This window comes from Mobula birostris, chromosome 2 (genome assembly GCF_030028105.1).
Source record: "Mobula birostris isolate sMobBir1 chromosome 2, sMobBir1.hap1, whole genome shotgun sequence".
Classification (NCBI taxonomy): Eukaryota; Metazoa; Chordata; class Chondrichthyes; order Myliobatiformes; family Myliobatidae; genus Mobula; species Mobula birostris.
The window spans coordinates 6,391,284-6,419,087 of NC_092371.1; the positions used below are offsets into that span (position 1 = coordinate 6,391,284).

A 27,804-nucleotide genomic window follows, 5' to 3' on the forward strand; every position below is an offset into this window, starting at 1 on the left:
TCCAGAACTGGCTTGTCCACAGAAGGCAAAGAGTGGTTGTAGACGGGTCATATTCTGCATGGAGGTTGGTGATCAGTGGTGTGCCTCAGGGGTCTGTTCTGGGACCCCTTCTCTTTGTGATTTGTATAATTGACCTGGATGAGGAAGTGGAGGGATGGGTTAGTAAGTTTGCTGATGACACAAAGGTTGGGGGTGTTGTGGATAGTGTGGAGGGCTGTCAGAGGTTACAGCGGGACATTGATAGGATGCAAAACTGGGCTGAGAGATGATAGATGGAGATCAACCCAGGTAAACGTGAGGTGGTTCACTTTGGTAGGTCAAATATGATGGCAGAATATAGTATTAATGGTAAAACTCTTGGCAGTGTGGAGGATCAGAGGAATCTTGGGGTCGGAGTCCATAGGACACTCAAAGCTGCTGCGCAGGTTGATTCTGTGGTTAAGAAAGTATATGGTGCATTGGCCTTCATCAATTGTGGGATTGAGTTTAAGAGCCGAGAGGTAATGTTGCAGCTATATAGGACCCTGGTCAGACCCCACTTGGAGTACTGTGCTCAGTTCTGGTCGCCTCACTACAGGAAGGATGTGGAAACCATAGAAAGGGTGCAGAGGAGATTTACAAGGACGTTGCCTGGATTGGGGAGCATGCCTTATGAGAATAGGTTGAGTGTACTCGGCCTTTTCTCCTTGGAGCGATGGAGGATGAGAGGTGACCTGATAGAGGTGTATAAGATGATGAGAGGCATTGCTCGTGTGGATAGTTAGAGGCTTTTTCCCAGGGCTGAAATGGCTCGCATGGGAGAGCATTAGGGTGCTTGGAGGTAGGTACAGAGATGTCAGGGGTAAGTTTTCCACACACAGTGGAATGCACTGCCATCGAGACTCTTGGACAGGTGAATGGGCTACACGGCAGGGAAATTCTGGGCAGCTTTGAGGAGGTTACATGGTCAGCACTACATTATGGGCCGAAGGGCCTGTAACGAGCTGTGGATTTCTATCTTCCGTGTCCTCTGAGTGGGGGGAGCGCCTCGGGCCGGAGAGGACGCGCTAACTTCGGGTTACCCCTTCCTCTCTATCCTCACAGACCGGGACAGGGAATGGACTGAACCGAACAACGATGCCGCCGACGCCGGGCCGCAGCCTGTGGCGGAGGCTGAAGCAGGCGCAGGTGGCGGCCGGCTGGAGAGCACTGCGCACCTGGCTCCGGGACTGGATGTCCAGGGCCAAGGAACGGCGAGGCCCGGCGGCCAGCAAACGGCGTCGGCAGCGCCTCCACGACTGTGTGGAAGCGGCCTGCCCCTGCTGCTTCCGGCGGCTCCCCCCTGACCTCTCGGCCCCGGAAGTGGAGAAACGGCGGCCGCAGGAGGCCCGTATGCAGGAAGATGACATCACTCGGGAGTGCCTCCGCAGCCTGGGGGGGTTCTTCTTCGGCCTTTTCTTCACCAGCATCTACGGTTTCTTTGTCCTCTTCGTCCAGGAGTACAACCTGTGGTACTGCCTTCTCTCTACCATCACCATTGGCATTTTGTTAGGGCTTGGCATGGGGCTGTCGGCTAAAATCCGGATCAACGTCTTCCTCATGGTACCCCACCTCTTCTCCAGTAAGTGGTTGCGTCCGTCTGTCCTCCCGCTCTTGCGTCATGCGTCATCATGGCGGGGGGGGGGGGGCGGAATCACGCGCCGCACGTCTCCAAGGTGGATACCGTACGTCATGCCGTTGTTACGACCGTTCGGCCCACAGGATCTGTACTACCTCGCCGGGCAATCCCACTGGTTTTTCCACCTCCTTACTTTAACCCATGTTTAAAATTCTCCCCCACACATCCCCCATCAACTTCGACCAGACTCTACCTCTGATTCACACATAAAGGGCAGAATCTTAACCATATCAAATTCAAGTTTTTTAAAAGCGCAGACACCAGGAAACCTGCAGATGCTGGAATTTCCAGCAACGCACATAAAAGTTGCTGGTGAACGCAGCAGGCCAGGCAGCATCTCTAGGATGCTAACCCTAATGCGAAGAGGTACAGTCGACGTTTCGGTCCGAGACCCTTCGTCAAGACTAACTGAAGGAAGAGCTAGTAAGAGATTTGAAAGTGGGAGGGGGAGGGGGAGATTCAAAATGATAGCAGGGGGAGGGATGGAGCCAAGAGCTGGAGAAGGGAGAGGATCTTGAGACGGGAAGCCTGGGGACAGAGAAAGGGGGAGGGGGGGAAGAGGTGCTTGGTGGTGGGATCCCGTTGGAGGTGGCGGAAGTTACGGAGAATTATATATCTCTCCCGTTTCACGCACATCTGCTCTCACCCCATCCTCCCGCCGCCCCACTGGGAATAGGGTTCCCCTTGTCCTCACCTACCACCCCACCAGCCTCCGGGTCCAACATATAATTATCCGTAACTTCCGCCACCTCCAACGGGATCCCACCACTAAGCACATCTTTCCCTCCCCACCCCTCTGCTTTCCGCAGGGATTGCTCCCTACACAACTCCCTTGTCCATTCGTCCCCCCTATCCCTCCCCACTGATCTCCCTCCTGGCACTTATCCGTGTAAGCGGAACAAGTGCTACACATGCCCTTACACTTCCTCCCTTACCACCATTCAGGGCCCCAGACAGTCCTTCCAAGTGAGGCGACACTTCACCTGTGAGTCGGCTGGGGTGATATACTGTGTCCGGTGCTCCCGATGTGGCCTTCTATATATTGGCGAGACCTGACGCAGACTGGGAGACCGCTTTGCTGAACACCTATGCTCTGTCCGCCAGAGAAAGCAGGATCTCCCAGTGGCCACACATTTTAATTCCATGTCCCATTCCCATTCTGATATGTCTATCCACGGCCGCCTCTACTGTAAAGATGAAGCCACACTCAGGTTGGAGGAACAACACCTTATATTCCGTCTGGGTAGCCTCCAACCTGATGGCATGAACATTGACTTCTCTAACTTCCGCTAATGCCCCACCTCCCCCTCGTACCCCATCTGTTATTTATTTATATACACACATTCTTTCTCTCTCTCTCTCTTTTTTCTCCCTCTGTCCCTCTGACTATACCCCTTGCCCATCCTCTGGGTTTTCCCCCCTCCCCCTTTTTCTTCTCCCTGGGCCTCCTGTCCCATGATCCTCTCATATCCCTTTTGCCAATCAACTGTCCAGCTCTTGGCTCCATCCCTCTCCCTCCTGTCTTCTCCTATCATTTTGGATCTCCCCCTCCCCCTTTCAGATCTCTTACTAGCTCTTCCTTCAGTTAGTCCTGACGAAGGGTCCCAGCCCGAAACGTCGACTTATAGATGCTGCCTGGCCTGCTGTGTTCACCAGAATTTTTTATGTGTGTTGCAAGTTCAAGTTTTATTGTCATTCAACCACACATGAATACAGCCAAGAGAAACAGCGTTCCTCTGGGTCCAAGATGCAAGACACACCCAGCACAAAGCACATATAACACGTATCAGACAGCAGTTAAAAAAAAGTCACAAAAAATATCTAAATCCCTGGTGCATGAATGTTGTAGCAATCTGCAGTCAATAGTTCCATTTAAAATTTTAAAAAATCTATACAACACCCTATCTAAAATTCTTACTCTCCACAGGCATCCACAAAACAGAAAAAAAAGAATAATGACAGAGAAGTTCATGAGAACCCCAAAGCTGCCTACCCCCTGCCACACACAAACTGCAGCATCAAACCTCTTCCCTCATTTATTCCAGCATTAGTGGCATCCGTTAGTCTTGCGAGACCATGGATCTGCGCCTTAATTCTCCAGGGCGCAGGCCTGGGCGAGGTTGTATGGAAGACCGGCAGCTGCCCATGCAGCAAGTCTCCCCTCTCCCCGACACCGATGTTGTCCAAGGGAAGGGCAAGGACCCATACAGCTTGGCACCGGTGTCATCGCAGGAGTTGCCAGAACGAGGCTGAAAACAACGTCGGACTGCCTTAGGGACTCCAGCTCCGGATTTGTCCTCAGGGTTTACTCCCGAAGCCTTTCCTGTGAGTGGGTATGGCCGCAAGGCAGCGGAGATTTGAAATCAGAGTTTTCCCTCTCTTAGATGGACTGCCTTCCCAGGCTGACGAGCTCCATCTACTCGAAGCTCTGGTTTTAAGGCGCCAGGACCCGCCTTCGCCCCTTCTCCTGTCAGTAGAAACAGTTCCGCCGGGCTTAGAGGCTAAACCACACGAGAAGGCCAGGAGCTGGACTTGGTTGTCAGAGGCTATTTGAGGCGCATGCCGTGAGGAGCACTTTTAGGGAGCTTGTCCCCACTACCACCCCTCGGCTTGACAACCTTTATTCCAGCATAAGGCACCGGCATTCCCACCACCCGCCATGTAAACAACAGCAAAGCCCCCAGAGAAAGACCCTGGTCTACAGTCCATCAAAAACTAACTGTACACCCCAACATCTCCAACCGATGGGCGCTCTCTCTCACTAACAAGAGGGAGACCAGTACCTTCCACAGTGACAGGCCTATTTCGATGTTACACTCAGACTGAAGTGTTGCTTCTTACTTTGAGTTCCCCAGCTCGGGAGTCGGCAAGCCGATCACAAGATGGCTCGTCTCCTGCCAAGCTAACACCAGAGGGGAGCGTTGGATTGCATGCCACCCCACCGCTGGCACTCCGGCTCCGACGCCTCTCCCTTGGCCTGGTCCTCAGTACGGCCGAGGGCACGCACCTCCCCTGCCCTTCACCAACAAACCAGTGAGCTGGACTTGCAGTATTCCACACCCAAGGATCCTGCGATCACAAGAAAAGGGACTGGGATGGTCTCTCGCACTGATGCCTTTCTGTTGCAGGCAGCTTCACAGCCCATGTGTGCGCTGCGTTTTGCACCTTGCTCCCAGGGGAACACGGTCTATTTAGCTATTACATCTCCCATCTCCTGGTGGAGCACCGGCCCCATGGCTACCCTTCTCTGGCCTCTTCCTGCTCCCTGCCCCACCCCGGGCCACGAGAGGGTCACTTCCTACCCCTAGAGTTGCCCTAGCTTTCCCAATGGGAATTCCGAGCGACAGTCAAGGTTGAATTTGCTATCATGCGTGGGTGGGGACATCTCCCACATCTCGCCTGCTCTTGTGTTTTTAAAGGTTCCTTCTCCCAAAACGGGTGCTGATTAACCTGTTGAGTTCCTCCAGCAGGCAGACCGTAAGGCTAGAAGGCGTAGAAGCAGAATTAGGCCATTCAGCCCATCGAGTCTGCTCCACCATTCCATCATGGCTGATTTATTACCCCTTGTATCCCCATTCTCCTGCCTTCTCCCCATAACCTTTGACACGGTGACCAACCAAGAACCTATCGACCTCTGCTTTAAGTACACCCAATGACTTGGCCTGTACAGCGTCCGTGACAATGAATTCCACAGTTCACCATGCTCTTACCAAAGGAATTCCTCCTCATCTCTGTTCTATAGGGACGTCCTGCAACTCAGAGGCCGTACCCCCCCCCGCCCCAGTCCAAGACTGTCCCACTACAGGGACCAGCCTCTCCACATCCGCATTCCTCGGCCTATCAATATTGAATGAGATCCCCACTCATTCTTTTCAGCTCCGGAGAGGACAGGCACAGAGCCATGCATTCCAGCCTCTTTCCTGTCTCCAGCCAGCTGTGCTGATGTTTTTCTCCATAAATGTGAGGTTATCCACTTTGGTGGTAAGAATGGGAAGGCAGATTATTATCTAAATGGAGTCAAGTTAGGAAAAGGGGAAGCACAACGAGATCTAGGTGTTCTTGTACATCAGTCACTGAAAGCAAGCATGCAAGTACAGCAGGCAGTGAAGAAAGCTAATGGCATGCTGGCCTTCATAACAAGGGGAATTGAGTATAAGAGCAAAGAGGTCCTTCTGCAGCTGTACAGGGCCCTGGTGAGACCACACCTGGAGTACTGTGTGCAGTTTTGGTCTCCAAATTTGAGGAAGGACATTCTTGCTATTGAGGGAGTGCAGCGTAGGTTCACAAGGTTAACTTCCGGGATGGCGGGACTGTCATATGTCGAAAGATTGGAGCGACTGGGCTTGTATACTCTGGAATTTAGAAGGCTGAGAGGGGATCTTATTGAAACATATAAGATTATTAAGGGATTGGACACGCTGGAGGCAGGAAGCATGTTCCCGCTGATGGGTGAGTCCAGAACCAGAGGCCACAGTTTAAGAATTAGGGGTAGGCCATTTAGAACGGAGTTGAGGAAAAACTTTTTCACCCAGAGAGTGGTGGATATATGGAATGCTCTGCCCCAGAAGGCTGTGGAGGCCAAGTCTCTGGATGCTTTCAAAAAAGAGATGGATAGAGTTCTTAAAGATAGTGGAATCAAAGGTTATGGGGATAAGGCAGGAACTGGATACTGATAGTGGATGATCAGCCATGATCACAGTGAATGGCGGTGCTGGCTCGAAGCGCCGAATGGCCTACTCCTGCACCTGTTGTCTATTGTCTATTGTCTAAACCGCCCACCAACCTGCCTTACTCCCAGAGCAGGGGCGTGTGTTCCTGCTTGCCGTGACGTTTGGTCTGGTGTTGGAAGGGCCCCTGATGAACATCATCATGAACTTCACTCGGGGATCAGACACCATCGCCTGCGGGGCGGAGCTGGCCATGAACCAGACCCGGGAGCTCATGCAGAAGGTGAAGGAACCATTGGTCGGTGAGTGGGCGGCTTCCATGTACCCCAGCGATGGAGGTCCAAAACCTGTCACAATGAACCCTCCCTCCTCTACAGCCCTCCCTGTCTCTGTAACCCCCTCCAGCCCCTACACCCCTCCCTGTCTCCGTAACCCCCTCCACCCCTCCACCCCTCCATGTCTCCGTAACCCCCTCCAGTCCCTACACCCCTCCACCCCTCCCTGTCTCCGTAACCCCCTCCAGTCCCTACACCCCTCCCTGTCTCTGTAACCCCTCCAGCCCCTACACCCCTCCCTGTCTCTGTAACCCCCTCCAGTCCCTACACCTCTCCCCGTCTCTGTAACCCCTCCAGCCCCTACACCCCTCCCTGTCTCTGTAACCCCCTCCGGCCCCTACACCCCTCCCTGTCTCTGTAACCCCTCCAGCCCCTACACCCCTCCCTGTCTCCGTAACCCCCTCCAGTCCCTACACCCCTCCCTGTCTCCGTAACCCCCTCCAGTCCCTACACCTCTCCCCGTCTCTGTAACCCCTCCAGCCCCTACACCCCTCCCTGTCTCTGTAAACCCCCTCCAGTCCCTACACCCCTCCCTGTCTCTGTAACCCCCTCCAGTCCCTGCGCCCCTCCCTGTCTCTGTAACCCCCTCCAGTCCCTACACCTCTCCCCGTCTCTGTAACCCCTCCAGCCCCTACACCCCTCCCTGTCTCTGTAAACCCCCTCCAGTCCCTACACCCCTCCCTGTCTCTGTAACCCCCTCCAGTCCCTGCGCCCCTCCCTGTCTCTGTAACCTCCTCCAACCTGTACACCCCTCCCTGTCTCTGTAACCCCCTCCAGCCCCTCCACCCCTCCATGTCTCCGTAACCCCCTCCAGTCCCTACACCCCTCCCTGTCTCCGTAACCCCCTCCAGTCCCTACACCCCTCCACCCCTCCCTGTCTCCGTAACCCCCTCCAGTCCCTACACCCCTCCCTGTCTCTGTAACCCCTCCAGCCCCTACACCCCTCCCTGTCTCCGTAACCCCCTCCAGTCCCTACACCTCTCCCCGTCTCTGTAACCCCTCCAGCCCCTACACCCCTCCCTGTCTCTGTAACCCCCTCCGGCCCCTACACCCCTCCCTGTCTCTGTAACCCCTCCAGCCCCTACACCCCTCCCTGTCTCCGTAACCCCCTCCAGTCCCTACACCCCTCCCTGTCTCTGTAACCCCCTCGTCCCTACACCTCTCCCCGTCTCTGTAACCCCCTCCAGTCCCTACACCCCTCCCTGTCTCCGTAACCCCCTCCAGTCCCTACACCCTTCCCTGTCTCTGTAACCCCTCCAGCCCCTACACCCCTCCCTGTCTCCGTAACCCCCTCCAGTCCCTACACCTCTCCCCGTCTCTGTAACCCCTCCAGCCCCTACACCCCTCCCTGTCTCTGTAACCCCCTCCGGCCCCTACACCCCTCCCTGTCTCTGTAACCCCTCCAGCCCCTACACCCCTCCCTGTCTCCGTAACCCCCTCCAGTCCCTACACCCCTCCCTGTCTCTGTAACCCCCTCCAGTCCCTACACCTCTCCCCGTCTCTGTAACCCCTCCAGCCCCTACACCCCTCCCTGTCTCTGTAAACCCCCTCCAGTCCCTACACCCCTCCCTGTCTCTGTAACCCCCTCCAGTCCCTGCGCCCCTCCCTGTCTCTGTAACCCCCTCCAGTCCCTACACCTCTCCCCGTCTCTGTAACCCCTCCAGCCCCTACACCCCTCCCTGTCTCTGTAAACCCCCTCCAGTCCCTACACCCCTCCCTGTCTCTGTAACCCCCTCCAGTCCCTGCGCCCCTCCCTGTCTCTGTAACCTCCTCCAACCTGTACACCCCTCCCTGTCTCTGTAACCCCCTCCAGCCCCTACACCCCTCACTGTCTCTGTAACACCCTCCAGCCCCTACACCCCTCCCTGTCTCTGTAACCCCCTCCAGCCCCTACACCCCTCCCTGTCTCTGTAACCCCCTCCAGCCCCTACACCCCTCCCTGTCTCTGTGACCCCCTCCAGCCCCTACACCCCTCCCTGTTTCTGTAACCCCCTCCAGTCCCTACACCCCTCCCTGTCTCTGTAACCCCTCCAGCCCCTACACCCCTCCCTGTCTCTGTAACCCCCTCCAGCCCCTACACCCCTCCCTGTCTCTGTAACCCCCTCCAGCCTCTATACCCCTCCCTGTCTCTGTAACCTCCTCAACTCCCTACACCCCTCCCCATGTCTGTGACTGTTGACCTTCCTGTGACACTGTCTTTTGCAGATGTATCTCGATGGTGGGGTCAGTGGGGAGGGAGTCTGTACCCAGAGGCAGCTGGCCGAGTCCCACCACTCTCTCGCACCCGCTCCCACCGGAGCAGTGGGAATAGCGGACTGGTCTTGGGCACCTGAAATCCTCACGTTCTGAGCCTCAGTTTGCTGGAGCTTGCTTCTCATTGAGGCACTGAGTACAAGAGATGGGTGGTGTTATAGTTGTCCAAGTGGTTGGTTTGGCCCCACGTCCACCACTTTTGGCCTCGTTGTAGGCAGGAGAGTAAGAATTTCAGGTTGTGTACTTTCCACACTCTCTGATCTTAAATGGAACAGTTGGCCCACTGAAGCTGGTGAGGGTGGAGGAAAGATGTTGGCGGGACTGAAAGGCATAATTTTGGGGAGAGACTGGACAATCTGACGGATGGGTGTGGGGGTCTGCTGTGGTCCGGCGGGCGGACCGACCTCTACCTTTGCTGAGGCCAGGCAGCAACTCTCAGACATCTCCTGTTTCGTACGCCCTTGGCAACAGCTAGATAACCGGGGAGTGCGGGAGACAAGGGGCGACCCATAAAATCAGTCAAGGTGAGTAGCCACAGCCTTTACCCAGGGTAGGGTGAGTCTAAAACGAGAGGGCACAGTATAACGGTGAGGGGGAAAGAGGTAAAGGGGGCCTGAGTGGCAATGTTTTCACTCAGAAGGTGGTGGGTGTATCGAACGAGCTGTCAAAGCAATTGGGGCAATTATAAGGTGAAATTTGAAGATTTTTTTAAAGAGACTTGGACAGGTTTGTGGATTGGGAAGCTTTGGAGGAATATGGGCCAAGCGCAGGCAAATTGGACTGGCCTAGATGGTCATCGTGGTCTGCATGGACCAGTCAGGCCGAAGGGCCTGTTTCAGTGATGGATAACTCGGTGAAACTCTTCAGACCATTGCAAGATACGGTGCTGTTCTCCCTTGGAAATGTTCACGTTTTGTTGTTTTACCACATTGAATCACAGCAGATTTAATCTGGCTTTTTTGACACTGATCTTCAGTGTCAAAATGAAAACAGATCCCTACAAAGCGATCTAAATTAATTACAAATATAAAACACAAAATAATTGATTACACAAATACTCACCCCACCCACCCCCCTTTTAATCTGACACCAAATCGTCACTGGTGCAGCCAAACAGTCTAGAAGTCACATCATCAGGTAAATGGAGATCACCTGTGTGCAGTCAGGGTGTTTGAATTGACTGTAATAAAAATACACCTGTATCTGGAAGGTGCAACTGCTGGTGAGTCAGTATCCCGGCAAAAACTACACCATGAAGACAAAACAAGCAAGTCTGCAGAAACGTTATTGAAAAGCACAAGTCAGGAGATGGATACAAGAAAATTTCCAAGTCACTGAATATCCCTTAGAGTACAGTTAAGTCAATCATCAGGAAATGGAAAGAATATGCACAGCTGTAAATCTGCCTACAGCAGGCTGTCCTCAAAAACTGAGTGACTGTGCAAGAAGAAGACTCGTGAGGGAGGCCATCAAGAGACCTATGACAACTCTGGAGGAGTTACAAGCTTCAGTGGCTGAGATGAGAGAGAGACTGCTCATACAACAACTGTTGCCTGGGTGCTTCACCAGTCACAGCTTTATGGGAGAGTGGCAAAGAGAACGCCACTGTTGAAAAAAAAATTCACATGAAATCTTGGGTAGAGTTTGTCAGAAGCTATGTGTGAGACTCTGAAGTCTGATGAAACCAAAATTGAGCTTTTTGGCCATCAGACTAAATGTTGTTTGGTGTAAGCCAAACACCGCACATTATCAAAAACACACCATCCCTACCGTGAAGCATGGTGGAGGCTGCATCATGCTGTGGGGATGCTTCACTGCAGCAGGCCCTGGAAGGCTTGCGAAGGCAGAGGGTAAAATGAATGCAGCAAAATACAGGGAAATCCTGGAGGAAAACCTGATGCAGTCTGCAAGAGAACTGTGACTTTGGAGAAGATTTGTTTTCCAGCAAGACAATGACTCCAAGCATAAGGCCAAAGCTACACAGGAAGGGTTTAAAAACAACGAAGTTAATGTCCTGGAGTGGCCAAGTCAGAGTCCAGACCTCAATCCAATTGAGAATTTGTGACTGGGCTTGAAAAGGGCTGATCACTCACGATCCCCATGCAGTCTGACAAAGCTCGAGCAGTTTTGTAAAGAAGAATGGGGAGAAATCGCAGTGTCCAGATGTGCAAAGCTGATAGAGACCGATCCACACAGACTCAAGCCTGTAATTGCTGCCAAAGGTGCTTCTACTAAATACTGACTTGAAGGGGGTGAATACTTACGCAATCAATTATTTTGTATTTAATAATTGTCATAAATTTGAAGAAATTTGTTTTCACTTTGACACTGAAGAATCTTTTTTGGTAGAACAGTGTCAAAAAAGCCAAAGTAAATCCACTGTTGTAAAACCATAAAACCTGACAACATCCAAGGGGAGTGAATAGATGTTATAGGTACGGTAGGTGTTGTCTGGTGTCAGACTCCAGAACTACCAAGATTCTTGAACTGAATCTCCGTAATTCAAACAGACACGTGGAAAGGTAAGGAATGGAGGGATGTGGACACTGTGCAGGAAGATTGGATTATGTTGGATTGGCTAAGGGCCTATTCTACCTTCCACTACACTCAGAGCATGGGCTGTGCAGAGAAGCAACTCTGGACTGATGACCGGCCAGTTAGCAGGCAGCTGTGGTCCATCTGGGCTGTCGCCGCCTAGTCAGTGTGTGTTTGACTCCACCTTCCATTACAGCTGCTCTGGAGAAGATCAAGGCCATTGCCACTGCTGCCAAGGGCGTTGGAGACCGAGTGCGAAAGCTCTTCAAGTCAATGAAGAATGCAATCAGGCACATAGGTAACACAGAAGAACACAGGCACACAGAAGAACGATCGAACCCATGCCCTGTGTCATACTGTCCCATCACACACTCCCGGGGTCAGACACAGAGTGAAGCTCCCTCTACACCGTCCCATCACACACTCCCGGGGTCAGACACAGAGTGAAGCTCCCTCTACATTGTCCCATCACACACTCCCGGGGTCAGACACAGAGTGAAACTCCCTCTACACCGTCCCGTCACACACTCTCGGGGTCAGACACAGAGTGAAACTCCCTCTACACCGTCCCGTCACACACTCTCGGGGTCAGACAGAGTGATGTCCCTCTACACCGTCCCGTCACACACTCCCAGGGTCAGACACAGAGTGAAACTCCCTCTACACTGTCCCATCACACACTCCCGCGGTCAGACACAGAGTGAAGCTCCCTCCACACTGTCCCATCACACACTCCCGGGGTCAGACACAGAGTGAAGCTCCCTCTACACTGTCCCATCACACACTCTCAGGGTCAGACACAGAGTGAAGCTCCCTCTACACCGTCCCATCACACTCTCCCGGGGTCAGACACAGAGTGAAGCTCCCTCCACACCGTCCCATCAGAGTCCGGCCCTGTAGCTCAGAAGGGTAGGGCAAGGAAGAGGAGGGCAGTTGTGATAGGGGACTCGATAGTAAGGGGGTCAGATAGGCGATTCTGTGGACGCAGTCCAGAGAGCCGGATGGTAGTTTGCCTCCCTGGTGCCAGGGTCCGGGATATTTCTGATTGTGTCCAAGACATCCTGAAGTGGGAGGGTGAGGAGCCAGAGGTCGTGGTACATAGGTACCAATGACATAGGTAGGAAAAGGGATGAGGTCTTGAAAGGAGAATATAGGGAGCTAGGAAGGGAGTTGAGAAAAAGGACCGCAAGGGTAGTAATCTCGGGATTACTGCCTGTGCCACGCGATAGTGAGAGTAGGAATGCGATGAGGTGGAGGATAAATGCGTGGCTGAGGGATTGGAGCAGGGGGCAGGGATTCAAGTTTTTGGATCATTGGGACCTCTTTTGGCGCAGGCGTGACCTGTACAAAAAGGACGGGTTACACTTGAATCCTAGGGGGACCAATATCCTGGCAGGGAGATTAGCGGGGGCTACTGAGGTGACTTTAAACTAGAATGGTTGGGGGGTGGGAATCAAATTAAAGAGGCTAGGCGTGAGGAGGTTAGTTCACAACAGGAGGATGGGAACCAGTGCAGAGAGACAGAGGGGTGTAAAGTGAGGGTAGAAACAAAAAGTACTATGGAGAAAAGTAAAAGTGGCAGGCCGACAAATCCAGGGCAAGCATTAAAAAGGGCCACTTTTCAACATCATTGTATAAGGGCTAAGAGAGTTGTAAAAGAGCGCCTGAAGGCTTTGTGTGTCAATGCAAGGAGCATTCGTAATAAGGTGGATGAATTGAAAGTGCAGATTGTTATTAATGATTATGATATAGTTGGGATCACAGAGACATGGCTCCAGGGTGACCAGGGATGGGAGCTCAACGTTCAGGGATATTCAATATTCAGGAAGGATGGACATGAAGGAAGGGGAAGTGGGGTGGCGTTGCTGGTTAAAGAAGAGATTAACGCAATAGAAAGGAAGGACATAAGCCGGGAAGATGTGGAATCGATATGGGTAGAGCTGCGTAACACTAAGGGGCAGAAGACGCTGGTGGGAGTTGTGTACAGGCCACCTAACAGTAGTAGTGAGGTCGGAGATGGTATTAAACAGGAAATTAGAAATGTGTGCAATAAAGGAACAGCAGTTATAATGGGTGACTTCAATCTACATGTAGATTGGATGAACCAAATTGGTAAAGGTGCTGAGGAAGAGGATTTCTTGGAATGTATGCGGGATGGTTTTTTGAACCAACATGTCGAGGAACCAACTAGAGAGCAGGCTATTCTGGACTGGGTTCTGAGCAATGAGGAAGGGTTAATTAGCAATCTGGTCGTGAGAGGCCCCTTGGGTAAGAGTGACCATAATATGGTGGAATTCTTCATTAAGATGGAGAGTGACATAGTTAATTCAGAAACAAAGGTTCTGAACTGAAAGAGGGGTAACTTTGAAGGTATGAGACGTGAATTAGCTAAGATAGACTGGCAAATGACACTGAAAGGATTGACAGTGGATATGCAATGGCAAGCATTTAAAGGTTGCATGGATGAACTGCAACAAATGTTCATCCCAGTTTGGCAAAAGAATAAATCAAGGAAGGTAGTGCACCCGTGGCTGACAAGAGAAATTAGGGATAGTATCAATTCCAAAGAAGAAGCATACAAATTAGCCAGAAAAAGTAGCTCACCTGAGGACTGGGAGAAATTCAGAGTTCAGCAGAGGAGGACAAAGGGCTTAATTAGGAAGGGGGGAAAAAAGATTATGAGAGAAAACTGGCAGGAAACATAAAAACGGACTGTAAAAGCTTTTATAGATATGTAAAAAGGAAAAGACTGGTAAAGACAAATGTAGGTCCCCTGCAGACAGAAACAGGTGAATTGATTATGGGGAGCAAGGATATGGCAGACCAATTGAATAATTACTTTGGTTCTGTCTTCACTAAGGAGGACATAAATAATCTTCCAGAAATAGTAGGGGACAGAGGGTCCAGTGAGATGGAGGAACTGAACGAAATACATGTTAGTAGGGAAGTGGTGTTAGGTAAATTGAAGGGATTGAAGGCAGATAAATCCCCAGGGCCGGATGGTCTGCATCCCAGGGTGCTTAAGGAAGTAGTCCAAGAAATAGTGGATGCATTAGTGATAATTTTTCAAAACTCGTTAGATTCTGGACTAGTTCCTGAGGATTGGAGGGTGGCTAATGTAACTCCACTTTTTAAAAAAGGAGGGAGAGAGAAACCGGGGAATTATAGACCGGTTAGCCTAACGTCGGTGGTGGGGAAACTGCTGGAGTCAGTTATCAAGGATGTGATAACAGCACATTTGGAAAGCGGTGAAATGATCGGACAAAGTCAGCATGGATTTGTGAAAGGAAAATCATGTCTGACGAATCTCATAGAATTTTTTGAGGATGTAACTAGTAGAGTGGATAGGGGAGAACCAGTGGATGTGGTATATTTGGATTTTCAGAAGGCTTTTGACAAGGTCCCACACAGGAGATTAGTGTGCAAACTTAAAGCACACGGTATTGGGGGTAAGGTATTGATGTGGATGGAGAATTGGTTAGCAGACAGGAAGCAAAGAGTGGGAATAAACGGGACCTTTTCAGAATGGCAGGCAGTGACTAGTGGGGTACCGCAAGGCTCAGTGCTGGGACCCCAGTTGTTTACAATATATATTAATGACTTGGATAAGGGAATTAAATGCAGCATCTCCAAGTTTGCGGATGACACGAAGCTGGGTGGCAGTGTTAGCTGTGAGGAGGATGTTAAGAGGATGCAGGGTGACTTGGATAGGTTGGGTGAGTGGGCAAATTCATGGCAGATGCAATTTAATGTGGATAAATGTGAAGTTATCCACTTTGGTGGCAAAAATAGGAAAACAGATTATTATCTGAATGGTGGCCGATTAGGAAAAGGGGAGGTGCAACGAGACCTGGGTGTCATTATACACCAGTCATTGAAAGTGGGCATGCAGGTACAGCAGGGGGTGAAAAAGGCAAATGGTATGCTGGCATTTATAGCGAGAGGATTCGAGTACAGGAGCAGGGAGGTACTACTGCAGTTGTACAAGGCCTTGGTGAGACCACACCTGGAGTATTGTGTGCAGTTTTGGTCCCCTAATCTGAGGAAAGACACCCTTGCCATAGAGGGAGTACAAAGAAGGTTCACCAGATTGATTCCTGGGATGGCAGGACTTTCATATGAAGAAAGACTGGATGAACTGGGCTTGTACTCATTGGAATTTAGAAGATTGAGGGGGGATCTGATTGAAACGTATAAGATCCTAAAGGGATTGGACAAGCTAGATGCAGGAAGATTGTTCCCGATGTTGGGTAAGTCCAGAACGAGGGGCCACAGTTTGAGGATAGAGGGGAAGCCTTTTAGGACCGAGATTAGGAGAAACTTCTTCACACAGAGAGTGGTGAATCTGTGGAATTCTCTGCCACAGGAAACAGTTGAGGCCAGTTCATTGGCTATATTTAAGAGGGAGTTAGATATGGCCCTTGTGACTACAGGGGTCAGGGGGTATGGAGGGAAGGCTGGGGCGGTGTTCTGAGTTGGATGATCAGCCATGATCATAATAAATGGCAGTGCAGGCTCAAAGGGCCGAATGGCCTACTCCTGCACCTATTTTCTATGTTTCTATATGTTTCTATCACACACTCCCAGGGTCAGACACAGAGTGAAACTCCCTCTACACTGTCCCATCACACTCTCCCAGGGTCAGACACAGAGTGAAGCTCCCTCCACACCATCCCATCACACACTCCCGGGGTCAGATACAGAGTGAAGCTCCCTCTACACTGTCCCATCACACACTCCCGGGGTCAGATACAGAGTGAAGCTCCCTCTACACCGTCTCATCACACACTCACGGGGTCAGACACAGAGTGAAGCTCCCTCTGTGTTGTCTGACTGTGACAGAGTAGAGTTGGAGGGGAGGGGTGGGGGGAGAGGGTGGAACGGGTGGGGTTGGGAATGAAATTGGGTGGTGTATTTGGGGCACAGAGGATGGAGTGATGTTGCTGATGAAGCTGCGGGGAGGAAGGAGTTGGGGCGTAGTGGAGGTGAGGGTGTGCAATTTGGGAATTGTTTGAAGTGGAATATAAGTGAAAGGGAGAGGGGGTTGATTTGTTGGTGTACCAGTGAGTGCGTGGCCAGCGATGGGTGGTATGGAACTCGAGCGGACTGTCTAACCTCCCCCGCTCCCTCTCTCCACGGACCCGTTGGTGGAGCTGGGGTGGAGGGAGGTGGGGTTAGACAACGGTATGTGGGTGACCAGTGACGGGGATGTGGAACTCCAGCGGACCCTCTCCCTCTCTCCACGGACCCGTTGGTGGAGTTGGGGTGGAGGGAGGTGGGGTTAGAGAACGGTATGTGGGTGACCAGTGACGGGGATGTGGAACTCCAGCGGACCCTCTCCCTCTCTCCGTGGACCCGTTGGTGGGTTGTGATGGGGCGAGATGGTGGGGAGTTAGGTGGAGGTGGGGTGAGGCTTTAGTGGATGGGTGACCAGTGACGGGGTTATGGAACTCCAATGGACTACCTGACAAGACCCTCTTCCTCTCTCTGCTGGACCAGTTGGTGCTGTGATGAGGTGAGATGGTGGGGAGTTGCGGGGAGGCAGCAGTAGGTGGGTGCCCAGTAGTGGTGTGATAGATCTCCGGTGGACTACCTGGTTGACCACCCTCTCTCTGTTTCCGCTGGAGCAGTGGGGGGAGGTGAGGCAGCGGTGGGTGGAGATGAGGGGGGAGGTGAGGCAGCAGTGGGTGGAAACGAGGGGGGAGGTGAGGCAGCAGTGTGTGGAAATGTGGGGTGAGACGAGGCAGCAGTGGGTGGAGACGAGGGGGGAGGCGAGGCAGCGGTGGGTGGAGACGAGGGGTGGGGTGAGGCAGTGGTGGGTGGAGACGTGGGACGAGGCAGCGGTGGGTCGTAGGGTGGGGAGAGGCAGCGGTGGGTGGAGACGAGGGGTGGGGTGAGGCAGCGGTGGGTGGAGACGAGGGGTGGGGTGAGGCAGCAGTGGGTCGTAGGGTGGGGTGAGGCAGCGGTGGGTGGAGATGAAGGGTGGGATGAGGCAGCGGTGGGTGGAGACATGGGGTGGGGAGAGGCAGCAGTGAGTGGAGATGAGGGGTGGGGTGAGGCAGCGGTGGGTTGTAGGGTGGGGTGAGGCAACGGTGTGTGGAGATGAGGGGTGGGGTGAGGCAGTGGTGTGTGGAGATGAGGGGTGGGACGAGGCAGCGGTGGGTGGAGACGAGGGGTGGGGTGAGGCAGCGGTGTGTGGAGACGAGGGGTGGGACGAGGCAGCGGTGGGTGGAGACGAGGGGTGGGGTGAGGCAGCGGTGGGTGGAGACGAGGGGTGGGACGAGGCAGCGGTGGGTGGAGACGAGGGGTGGGGTGAGGCAGCGGTGGGTGGAGACGAGGGGTGGGACGAGGCAGCGGTGGGTGGAGACGAGGGGTGGGGTGAGGCAGCGGTGGGTGGAGACGAGGGGTGGGACGAGGCAGCGGTGGGTGGAGACGAGGGGTGGGGTGAGGCAGCGGTGTGTGGAGATGAGGGGTGGGACGAGGCAGCGGTGGGTGGAGACGAGGGGTGGGGTGAGGCAGCGGTGGGTGGAGACGAGGGGTGGGACGAGGCAGCGGTGGGTGGAGACGAGGGGTGGGGTGAGGCAGCGGTGGGTGGAGACGAGGGGTGGGACGAGGCAGCGGTGGGTGGAGACGAGGGGTGGGGTGAGGCAGCGGTGGGTGGAGACGAGGGGTGGGACGAGGCAGCGGTGGGTGGGTGTGCCGGTGACAGAGTACAGAGACCAGGCAGTTCCCTGATGGACCCTCTCCCTCTCTCCGCTGGAGCAGTGCGGATCCTGCGGAACACCACCCGCTGGCTGGCCCAGATGGGTCAGACCTGTAACAAGGAGCTGGGCGAGCCCTACCAGAAGTGCATCAAGGTCTACGACGATGCCATCGTCCACTGCCTCTCCCTACTCGGAATATTTGGCTTCCTGTGCCACATCGTCACTATTCTGAAGCCCCTGTGTGGAGTGTTCACAGGTAGGTATCCGTGTATTAGTGTGCAAACTTAAAGCACACGGTATTGGGGGTAAGGTATTAACGTGGATAGAGAATTGGTTGGCAGACAGGAAGCAAAGAGTGGGAATAAACGGGACCTTTTCAGAATGGCAGGCGGTGACTAGTGGGGTACCGCAAGGCTCAGTGCTGGGACCCCAGTTGTTTACAATATATATTAATGACTTAGACGAGGGAATTAAATGCAGCATCTCCAAGTTTGCGGATGACACGAAGCTGGACGGCAGTGTTAGCTGTGAGGAGGATGCTAAGAGGATGCAGAGTGACTTGGATAGGTTGGGTGAGAGGGCAAATTCAATTTAATGTGGATGAATGTGAAGTTATCCACTTTGGTGGCAAGAACAGGAAAACGGATTATTATCTGAATAGTGGCCGATTAGGAAAAGGGGAGGTGCAACGAGACCTGGGTGTCATTATACACCAGTCATTGAAAGTGGGCATGCAGGTACAGCAGGTGGTGAAAAAGGCGAATGGTATGCTGGCATTTATAGCGAGAGGATTCGAGTACAGGAGCAGGGAGGTACTACTGCAGTTGTACAAGGCCTTGGTGAGACCACACCTGGAGTATTGTGTGCAGTTTTGGTTCCCTAATCTGAGGAAAGACATTCTTGCCATAGAGGGGGTACAAAGAAAGTTCACCAGATTGATTCCTGGAATGGCAAGACTTTCATATGATGAAAGACTGGATCGACTAGGCTTATACTCACTGGAATTTAGAAGATTGAGGGGGTATCATTGAAACATAAAATCCTAAAGGGATTGGACAGGCTAGATGCAGGAAGATTGTTCCTGATGTTGGGGAAGTCCAGAACGAGGGGTCACAGTTTGAGGATAAAGGGGAAGCCTTTTAGGACTGAGATGAGGAAAAACTTCTTCACACAGAGAGTGGTGAATCTGTGGAATTCTCTGCCACAGGAAACAGTTGAGGCCAGTTCATTGGCTATATTTAAGAGGGAGTTAGATATGGCCCTTGTGACTAAAGGGATCAGAGAGTACGGGGGGAAGGCAGGTACAGGGTTCTGAGTTGGATGATCAGCCATGATCGTAATGAATGGCTGTGCAGGCTCGAAGGGCCGAATGGCCTACTCCTGCGCCTATTTTCTATGTTTCTGTGTCTCCTGCACACTCAAACACACAGTGAAGTGCATCTTTTTGTGTCAACAGCCAAGCCCCTCCGAGGATGTGTTTGGTGGGGGTGGGGGGGCAGGTGTCACTACACATTCTGGCATGAACGTAGCAGGCCCACAACTTCCTAACGTCTTTGGAACGTGGGAGGAAACGGGGAAACCCGGGCGGTCATGGGGAGAACGTGCAAAATCGTGACAGGCAGTGGCAGGAATTGAACACCAATGTCACACCTGGTGCTGTAAGGCGATACAGTAACCGTTCTGACCATGTAGGCAGCGAGGGAACACAGCACGGGGTGGGGGGCCTCAACGAAACCAGCACTTGGCCTCTGACATCTCTCTCTCTCTCTCTCTTCACAGTTATCCAGGTCTTTTGTGTAATCCCACAAAATATCCAGATGCTGCTGAAACAGTGGATTGCAGAACGTAAGTGGTGATTAATTTTTACCCCCACCCTGAGCCACACCAAAATAGAAGTTGGTGGTGGGGTCAGTCAGTCAACCACACATACAGCAATCCCCCGATGGGCAGCGAAGCCCCTGAGAGAAGTGTTACAGGTGGAGAAGGACGTGTTTGTCACTCAGGGCACTGATTCTCAGAGTTGGGGTTGTGTAAGGTGTTTACGGGGCCTCACGTGGAGCCTGGTGTGCAGTTTTGGCCGTCCTGTTACAGGAAAGAGTGGGAATAGTGCAAAGATGATTCACCAGGAAGTTACTGGGGCTCAAAGGGACTGAGACCCAGGTACGATCCTGACCTCCGGTGCTGGGTGAGTGTTCATCTCTCTCAGAGACGCAAGAGGCACTGCAGGTGCAGGAAATCTAGAACGATGCACACAACGTGCTAGAGGAGCAACATGGACTGTTCATTCCCACCCACAGATGCTGCCTGACCTGCTGAGCTCCTCCAGCTCGATCTCGTTCTCCCCTTTCCTCTCTCCCTCCTCTCTGCCCCCTTCTCTCTCTCCCTCTTCCCTCTGCTCTCCCTCCCCGCCCCCCCCCCCCCCACTGCCTCACTCCCCCCCTGCTGCCTGTTATGCCACTGTTTATGGCAGCAATAAAGGTCTTTCATCTCTGGCAGTATTCAATGGTTTCATTAATATCAGAAATTTATACAGTACACCATCTGAAATCTTCACAGACATCCACGAACAGAAGAAAAACATCAAAGAACAAATTACAGGAAATCATAAGAACCCCAGAGACCCCTATCCCTCTCTGACGCACAATCAGTAGCAAACCATCAACTCTCCCCCACCTTTAGACCTGAGGAGAGCTAAGGTACCGGTGACCCCTGTTTCCATCCAGGGGGTCAGTGTGGACATGGTGGAGGATTACAAATGCCTGGGGATACGAATTGACAATAAACTGGACTGGTCAAAGAACACTGAGGCTGTCTACAAGAAGTGTCAGAGCCGTGTCCATTTCCTGAGGAGACTGAGGTCCTTTAACATCTGCCAGACGATGCTGAGGATGTTCTACGAGTCTGTGGTGGCCAATGCTACCATGTTTGCTGTTGTGTGCTGGGACAGCAGGCTGAGGGTAGCAGACACCAACAGAATCAACAAACTCATTCGTAAGGCCAGTGATGTTGTGGGAGTGCAACTGGACTCTCTGATGGTGGTGTCTGAAAAGAGGATGCTGTCCAAGTTGCATGCCATCTTGGACAATGTCTCCCATCCACTACATAATGTACTGGTTGGGCACAGGAGTACATTCAGCCAGATACTCATTCCACCGAGATGCAACACAGAGCATCATAGGAAGTCATTCCTGCCTGTGGCCATCAAACTTTACAACTCCTCCCTTGGAGGGTCAGACACCCTGAGCCGATAGGCTGGTCCTGGACTTATTTCATAATTTACTGGCGTAATTTACATATTACTATTTAACTATTTATGGTTTTATTACTATTTATTATTTATGGTGCAACTGTAATGAAAACCAATTTCCCCCTGGATCAATAAAGTATGACAATGACTATGTACAGGAACACAAGAGGTCCCCACCTTCCCCTTCCCCAACCTGCCTCAGCAAAAGCATCAGCTTCCCCCCTCCCACCACCTGCGATAGCAAAGAGACCATGATCTGGAGTCCATCACAAAAAGTACTCCTCATCCCTACACTTTGGCATACCACAGGCTCTCTCTCATTAACAAGGGAGAGAGACATATCACACCTGTTGTAAGTGGCTTCTTCTTTTATGTTACTGCTAAGGCTATTGAAAATGGCTTCTTTGTTATGTTAACTGCTGAGAAAGTGCTTCTCTCTCTCTCTCTCTCTCTCTCTCTCTTTCTCTGCTTGTTTGGGTTATATTATTGATAAGAGAAGGAATGAACCAATTGGGATAGAAGTAACACACATAAAAGATGCTGGTGAACGCAGCAGGCCAGGCAGCATCTCTAGGAAGAGGTACAGTTGATGTTTCAGGCCGAGACCCTTCGTCAGGACTAACTGAAGGAAGAGTTAGTAAGAGATTTGAAAGTGGGAGGGGGAGGGGGAGGGGGAGGGAGAGATACAAAATGATAGGAGAAGACAGGAGGGGGAGGGATGGAGCCAAGAGCTGGACAGGTGATTGGCAAGGGGGATATGAGAGGATCATGGGACAGGAGGTCTGGGGAGAAAGACAAGGGGGAGGAAAACCCAGAGGATGGGCAAGGGGTATATTCAGAGGGACAGAGGGAGAAAAAGGAGAGAGAGAGAAAGAATGTGTGTATATAAATAAATAACGGATGGGGTACGAGAGGGAGGAAGGGCATTAGCAGAAGTTAGAGAAGTCAGTGTTCATGCCATCAGGTTGGAGGCTACCCAAAGGGAATATAAGGTGTTGTTCCTCCAACCTGAGTGTGGTTTCATCTTTACAGCAGAGGAGGCCATGGATAGACATATCAGAATGGGAATGGGATGTGGAATTAAAATGTGTGGCCACTGGGAGATCCTGCTTTGATTACAATTGGGATAGATGTTATTCTTTCTTGTGTGTCTGTAAGCTATTGTTTTTCGCGGGCTTTGGGGCGGAAGGCGGATGGGGACAGAGAGAGGAGACACGATGCTGTAAGTTGGGCGGTTGGACAGCCCCCGAGTGGGAGCCCGAGGCCCAGGGTTTTGGGGAGAAGAACCGAAGAGAAAGAACGTGCTCTGGTCGACCACCGTGATTGGTTCCAGGCGGCAGGTCGAGGAGGTCAGAGGGGATCGAATGGTGGAAAGAAGACGCCGCTAATTGAGCTCCAACTGTGTGCATGAAGTGGTTGAACTTTGATAAATTTGGCGCCTTTTACTTTTATATTTTATCTCTATTAATTACATAGTTCCGGTAAGATCTATAAAGTGTAATCATTTAATCACAAATAGTGTATTGTCTGTTATTTGGCAGGTACATCACACAGCATCCACACAAACTCGATTACCCAGTCTGGCGGGGCCGAAGGCTGCTCCCTCTAGACGAAAGCGAGCTGAGAGAGCCTGAGGCTTACCAGGCGGCTACATTGTCATGGGGAGAGAGAGAGATGTATCGCTCCTGTCACAGGGGGAGAGAGAGAGAGAGAGAGAGAGAGAGAGAGAGAGAGAGAGAGAGAGAGAGAGAGAGACATATCGCTCCTGTCACGGGGAGAGAGAGAGATGTATCACTCCTGTCACAGGGGGAGAGAGAGAGAGAGAGAGAGAGATGTATCGCTCCTGTCACAGGGGGAGAGAGAGAGAGACGTATCACTCCTGTCACAGGGGGAGAGAGAGAGAGAGAGATGTATCGCTCCTGTCACAGGGGGAGAGAGAGAGACGTATCGCTCCTGTCACAGGGGGAGAGAGAGAGAGAGAGAGAGAGAGAGAGAGACGTATCGCTCCTGTCACAGGGGGACAGATAGAGGGAGGGAGAGAGAGAGAGAGACGTATCGCTCCTGTAACAGAGGAAGAGAGAGAGAGAGAGAGAGACGTATCACTCCTGTCACAGAGGGAGAGAGAGAGAGAGAGAGAGAGAGAGAGAGAGACAGAGCCATATCACTCCTGTCACAGGAGGAGAGAGAGAGAGAGACAGAGGCGTATCACTCCTGTCACAGGGGGAGAGAGAGAGAGAGAGACGTATCGCTCCTGTCACGGGGAGAGAGAGAGAGAGATGTATCGCTCCTGTCACAGGGGGAGAGAGAGAGAAAGAGAGAGAGAGAGAGAGAGAGAGAGAGAGAGATGTATCGCTCCTGTCACAGGGGGAGAGAGAGAGACGTATCGCTCCTGTCACAGGGGGGGAGAGAGAGAGAGAGAGAGACGTATCGCTCCTGTCACAGGGGGAGAGATAGAGGGAGGGAGAGAGAGAGAGAGACGTATCGCTCCTGTCACAGAGGAAGAGAGAGAGAGAGAGAGAGAGACGTATCACTCCTGTCACAGAGGGAGAGAGAGAGAGAGAGAGAGAGAGAGACAGAGCCGTATCACTCCTGTCACAGGAGGAGAGAGAGAGAGAGAAAGACGTATCGCTCCTGTCACAGGGGGAGAGAGAGAGAGAGACGTATCGCTCCTGTCACAGGGGGAGAGAGAGAGACGTATCGCTCCTGTCACGGGGAGAGAGAGAGAGATGTATCGCTCCTGTCACAGGGGGAGAGAGAGAGAGAGAGAGAGAGACAGAGTCGTATCACTCCTGTCACAGGGGGAGAGAGAGAGAGAGAGAGAGAGAGAGACGTATCGCTCCTGTCACAGGGGGAGAGATAGAGGGAGGGAGAGAGAGAGAGAGACGTATCGCTCCTGTCACAGAGGAAGAGAGAGAGAGAGAGAGAGAGACGTATCACTCCTGTCACAGAGGGAGAGAGAGAGAGAGAGAGAGAGAGACAGAGCCGTATCACTCCTGTCACAGGAGGAGAGAGAGAGAGAGAAAGACGTATCGCTCCTGTCACAGGGGGAGAGAGAGAGAGAGACGTATCGCTCCTGTCACAGGGGGAGAGAGAGAGACGTATCGCTCCTGTCACGGGGAGAGAGAGAGATGTATCGCTCCTGTCACAGGGGGAGAGAGAGAGAGAGAGAGAGAGACAGAGTCGTATCACTCCTGTCACAGGGGGAGAGAGAGAGAGAGAGAGAGAGAGAGAGAGAGACGTATCGCTCCTGTCACGGGGAGAGAGAGAGATGTATCGCTCCTGTCACAGGGGCAGAGAGAGAGAAAGAGAGAGAGAGAGAGAGAGACGTATCACTCCTGTCACAGGGGGAGAGAGAGAGAGAGAGAGAGACAGAGGCGTATCGCTCCTGTCACAGGGGGAGAGAGATAGAGACGTATCGCTCCTGTCACAGGGGGGGGGGAGAGAGAGAGAGAGAGAGGCGTATCGCTCCTGTCACAGGGGGAGAGAGAGAGAGAGATGTATCGCTCCTGTCACAGGGGGAGAGAGAGAGAGAGACGTATCGCTCCTGTCACAGAGGGAGAGAGAGAGAGAGACAGAGGCATATCACTCCTGTCACAGGGGGAGAGAGAGAGAGAGAAAGACGTATCGCTCCTGTCACAGAGGGAGAGAGAGAGAGAGACGTATCGCTCCTGTCACAGGGGGAGAGAGAGAGAGAGAGAGAGAGAGACATATCGCTCCTGTCACAGGGGGAGAGAGAGAGAGAGAGACGTATCGCTCCTGTCACAGGGGGAGAGAGAGAGAGACGTATCGCTCCTGTCACAGAGGAAGAGAGAGAGAGAGACAGAGGCGTATCACTCCTGTCACAGGGGGAGAGAGAGAGAGAGACGTATCGCTCCTGTCACAGGGGGAGAGAGAGAGAGAGAGAGAGACATATCGCTCCTGTCACAGGGGGAGAGAGAGAGAGAGAGACGTATCGCTCCTGTCACAGGGGGAGAGAGAGAGAGAGAGAGAGACATATCGCTCCTGTCACAGGGGGAGAGAGAGAGACGTATCGCTCCTGTCACAGAGGGAGAGAGAGAGAGAGACGTATCGCTCCTGTCACAGGGGGAGAGAGAGAGAGAGAGAGAGACATATCGCTCCTGTCACAGGGGGAGAGAGAGAGAGAGAGACGTATCGCTCCTGTCACAGGGGGAGAGAGAGAGAGAGAGAGAGACATATCGCTCCTGTCACAGGGGGAGAGAGAGAGACGTATCGCTCCTGTCACAGGGGGGAAGAGAGAGAGAGACGTATCGTTCCTGTCACAGGGGGAGAGAGAGAGAGAGAGGTATCGCTCCTGTCACAAGGAGGGAGAGAGAGGGAGGTATTGCTTCTGTCATGGGGAGAGAGGGAGAGCAACAACTCGCTGTTTTGATGTTACAATCTGCAGCGTTGCTTATTTCGACAGCAGAGTACATTTCCCATCTCCGGCAATGCTTCAATCAGGAATTGGGCCGTTCCCAGGGCCACATCCTGAAATCACTCTCCCAAGCTGCTCCTGGAGATATTGAAAACACTAGGCCACTTTGAGAGCGGGAAGTCACCGCCGTAAAGGGCCACACTTTGAGTGGAGCTGTAGGTCACAGACTCTGACAGGACCCCGGCCATCTTGAAAAGGAAGAAGAGAGAGTAAAGAGAAGAGATTAAACTGTTTTGCAAATGAACTGCAAGAAGTCACCCTCTGGCATCATCTTTATCTCCTCCTTCCTTCACCATGTAGCTTTCTCTTGGTTTTCACTACCATCAGATCAGCAAGTCCCAAGACTCAAGAATAACATCACACTCAGATGAAGAAAGATTCTTCATTGCTGTTTCCGTAACAATTTTGCTTCACCACTCAGAATTTTTAGCCCTGAGCTGAACACCTGAACCTGGAGGACCGGTGAACCATTCTTAGTCTGTCCTCTGCCCTTTGACCTGTTTGTCATGGGTGACCCTGCCAAGAGCCGATGCATAAAGCCCTGACTCCGGTCAACACAGCGCTCTGGGTCATTGAGGCATGCGAGCCTCCAAACTCAAGGTCAAGGTTGTTGTCCTCTTGGATTGTGTGTGTGTGTGTGTGTGTGTGTGTGTGTGTGTGTGTGTGTGTGTGTGTGTGTGTGTGTGTACGTACACATTCTCCCAGTGAGCACGTGGGTCCCACCCTGCTGCAGGGTGCTCCCACATCCTAATGACATGTAGGGTCGGTGTGTTAATCGGCCCCCGCAAATCACCCTCGCCTGTGTGTGGGCGAGGGGCAAAACCTGGGGGGAGATGTTGCCAGGACTTGAGGGACTGGGTTAAGCAGAGAGGTTGGGTGGTTGAAGCTTTTCCTGATCCTGCGCAGCGCCCCTCCGTACCCGACGGTGAGTTAGCTGGGCAGAATACTCTGTGGTACATCTGCAGAAATTTGCTAGAGCCTTTAGTGGTAGATCAAACCTCCTCAAAACCCTTCCTCGTGATGGCGTCAATATGTTGTGCCCAGGTGATCTGTGATACAGCATGACAACAGCGTGTTAGGGTTGTACAAGGGCATCACAATAACAGAATGCAGAATGAAGTGTCACAGTTACAGAGAAAGAGCAGTAAGGTGCAAGGTCAGATTGAGGTCAAAAGTCCATCTTATTGTATTAGGATTCGAGAGCGCAGATCATTTCATCACGTCAGGTACAGTGCTGAGCTGTGCCCAGGACTGTGAAACATGGCTTTCTCCTACACACTGGTAACCCATACCTCTCCCCTCTCCACCGCAACTGTGACCTTGCCTGAACTTTCTCTCTGCCTTCCTCAGCCATCGCAGACGCCCTGGATAGACTGGCCCAAGAGTTTGAGTTCACCATCTCAATAGACCACCACTTCCACATCCACGGCAACCGGTCACGAACCCTGTCACACTTGGCGATGGACATCATGGAGGAGATCTGGCAGCGTGTCGGAGTGGTCTACGAGTCCCTTGGCCTTCTCGGCTACATCTCCACCGTGATGATGCTCTTCCTCTATATCCAGTAAGTGGCCATGTCGATGCCAACGGTTAGAAGTCCAGTAATGTGCTCTCATTTCTCTTCGTATACTAGGGAAGCAGTTCACCGCTTGTCACCAAAATGTTAACATCAAACACAGAGTAGTGTGTGATGGGATGGTGTGGAGGGAGCTTCACTCTGTGTCTGACCCCGGGAGTGTGTGATGGGACGGTGTAGAGGGAGCTTCACTCTGTGTCTGACCCCGGGAGTGTGTGATGGGACAGTGTGGAGGGAGCTTCACTGTGTGTCTGACCCCGGGAGTGTGTGATGGGACAGTGTAGAGGGAGCTTCACTCTGTGTCTGACCCCGGGAGTGTGTGATGCGACGGTGTGGAGGGAGCTTCACTCTGTGTCTGACCCCGGGAGTGTGTGATGGGACAGTGTAGAGGGAGT

The 27,804-nt window shown here is 52.4% G+C and overlaps 1 protein-coding gene across 1 annotated transcript in view; it reads left to right on the forward strand.

Annotated features, from left to right (window-relative positions):
* The first annotated feature begins 1,056 nt into the window (after window positions 1-1,056).
* Window positions 1,057-27,804, forward strand: part of dcst2 (DC-STAMP domain containing 2) — a 74,946-nt gene continuing 48,198 nt past the window's right edge. The window contains exons 1-6 of the mRNA XM_072251695.1: window positions 1,057-1,600; window positions 6,456-6,626; window positions 11,644-11,745; window positions 18,213-18,407; window positions 19,931-19,996; window positions 27,184-27,397. Coding sequence (XP_072107796.1) covers window positions 1,117-1,600; window positions 6,456-6,626; window positions 11,644-11,745; window positions 18,213-18,407; window positions 19,931-19,996; window positions 27,184-27,397 — 1,232 coding nt within the window. The 5' untranslated portion in view covers window positions 1,057-1,116. The remainder of the gene's footprint in view (window positions 1,601-6,455; window positions 6,627-11,643; window positions 11,746-18,212; window positions 18,408-19,930; window positions 19,997-27,183; window positions 27,398-27,804) is intronic.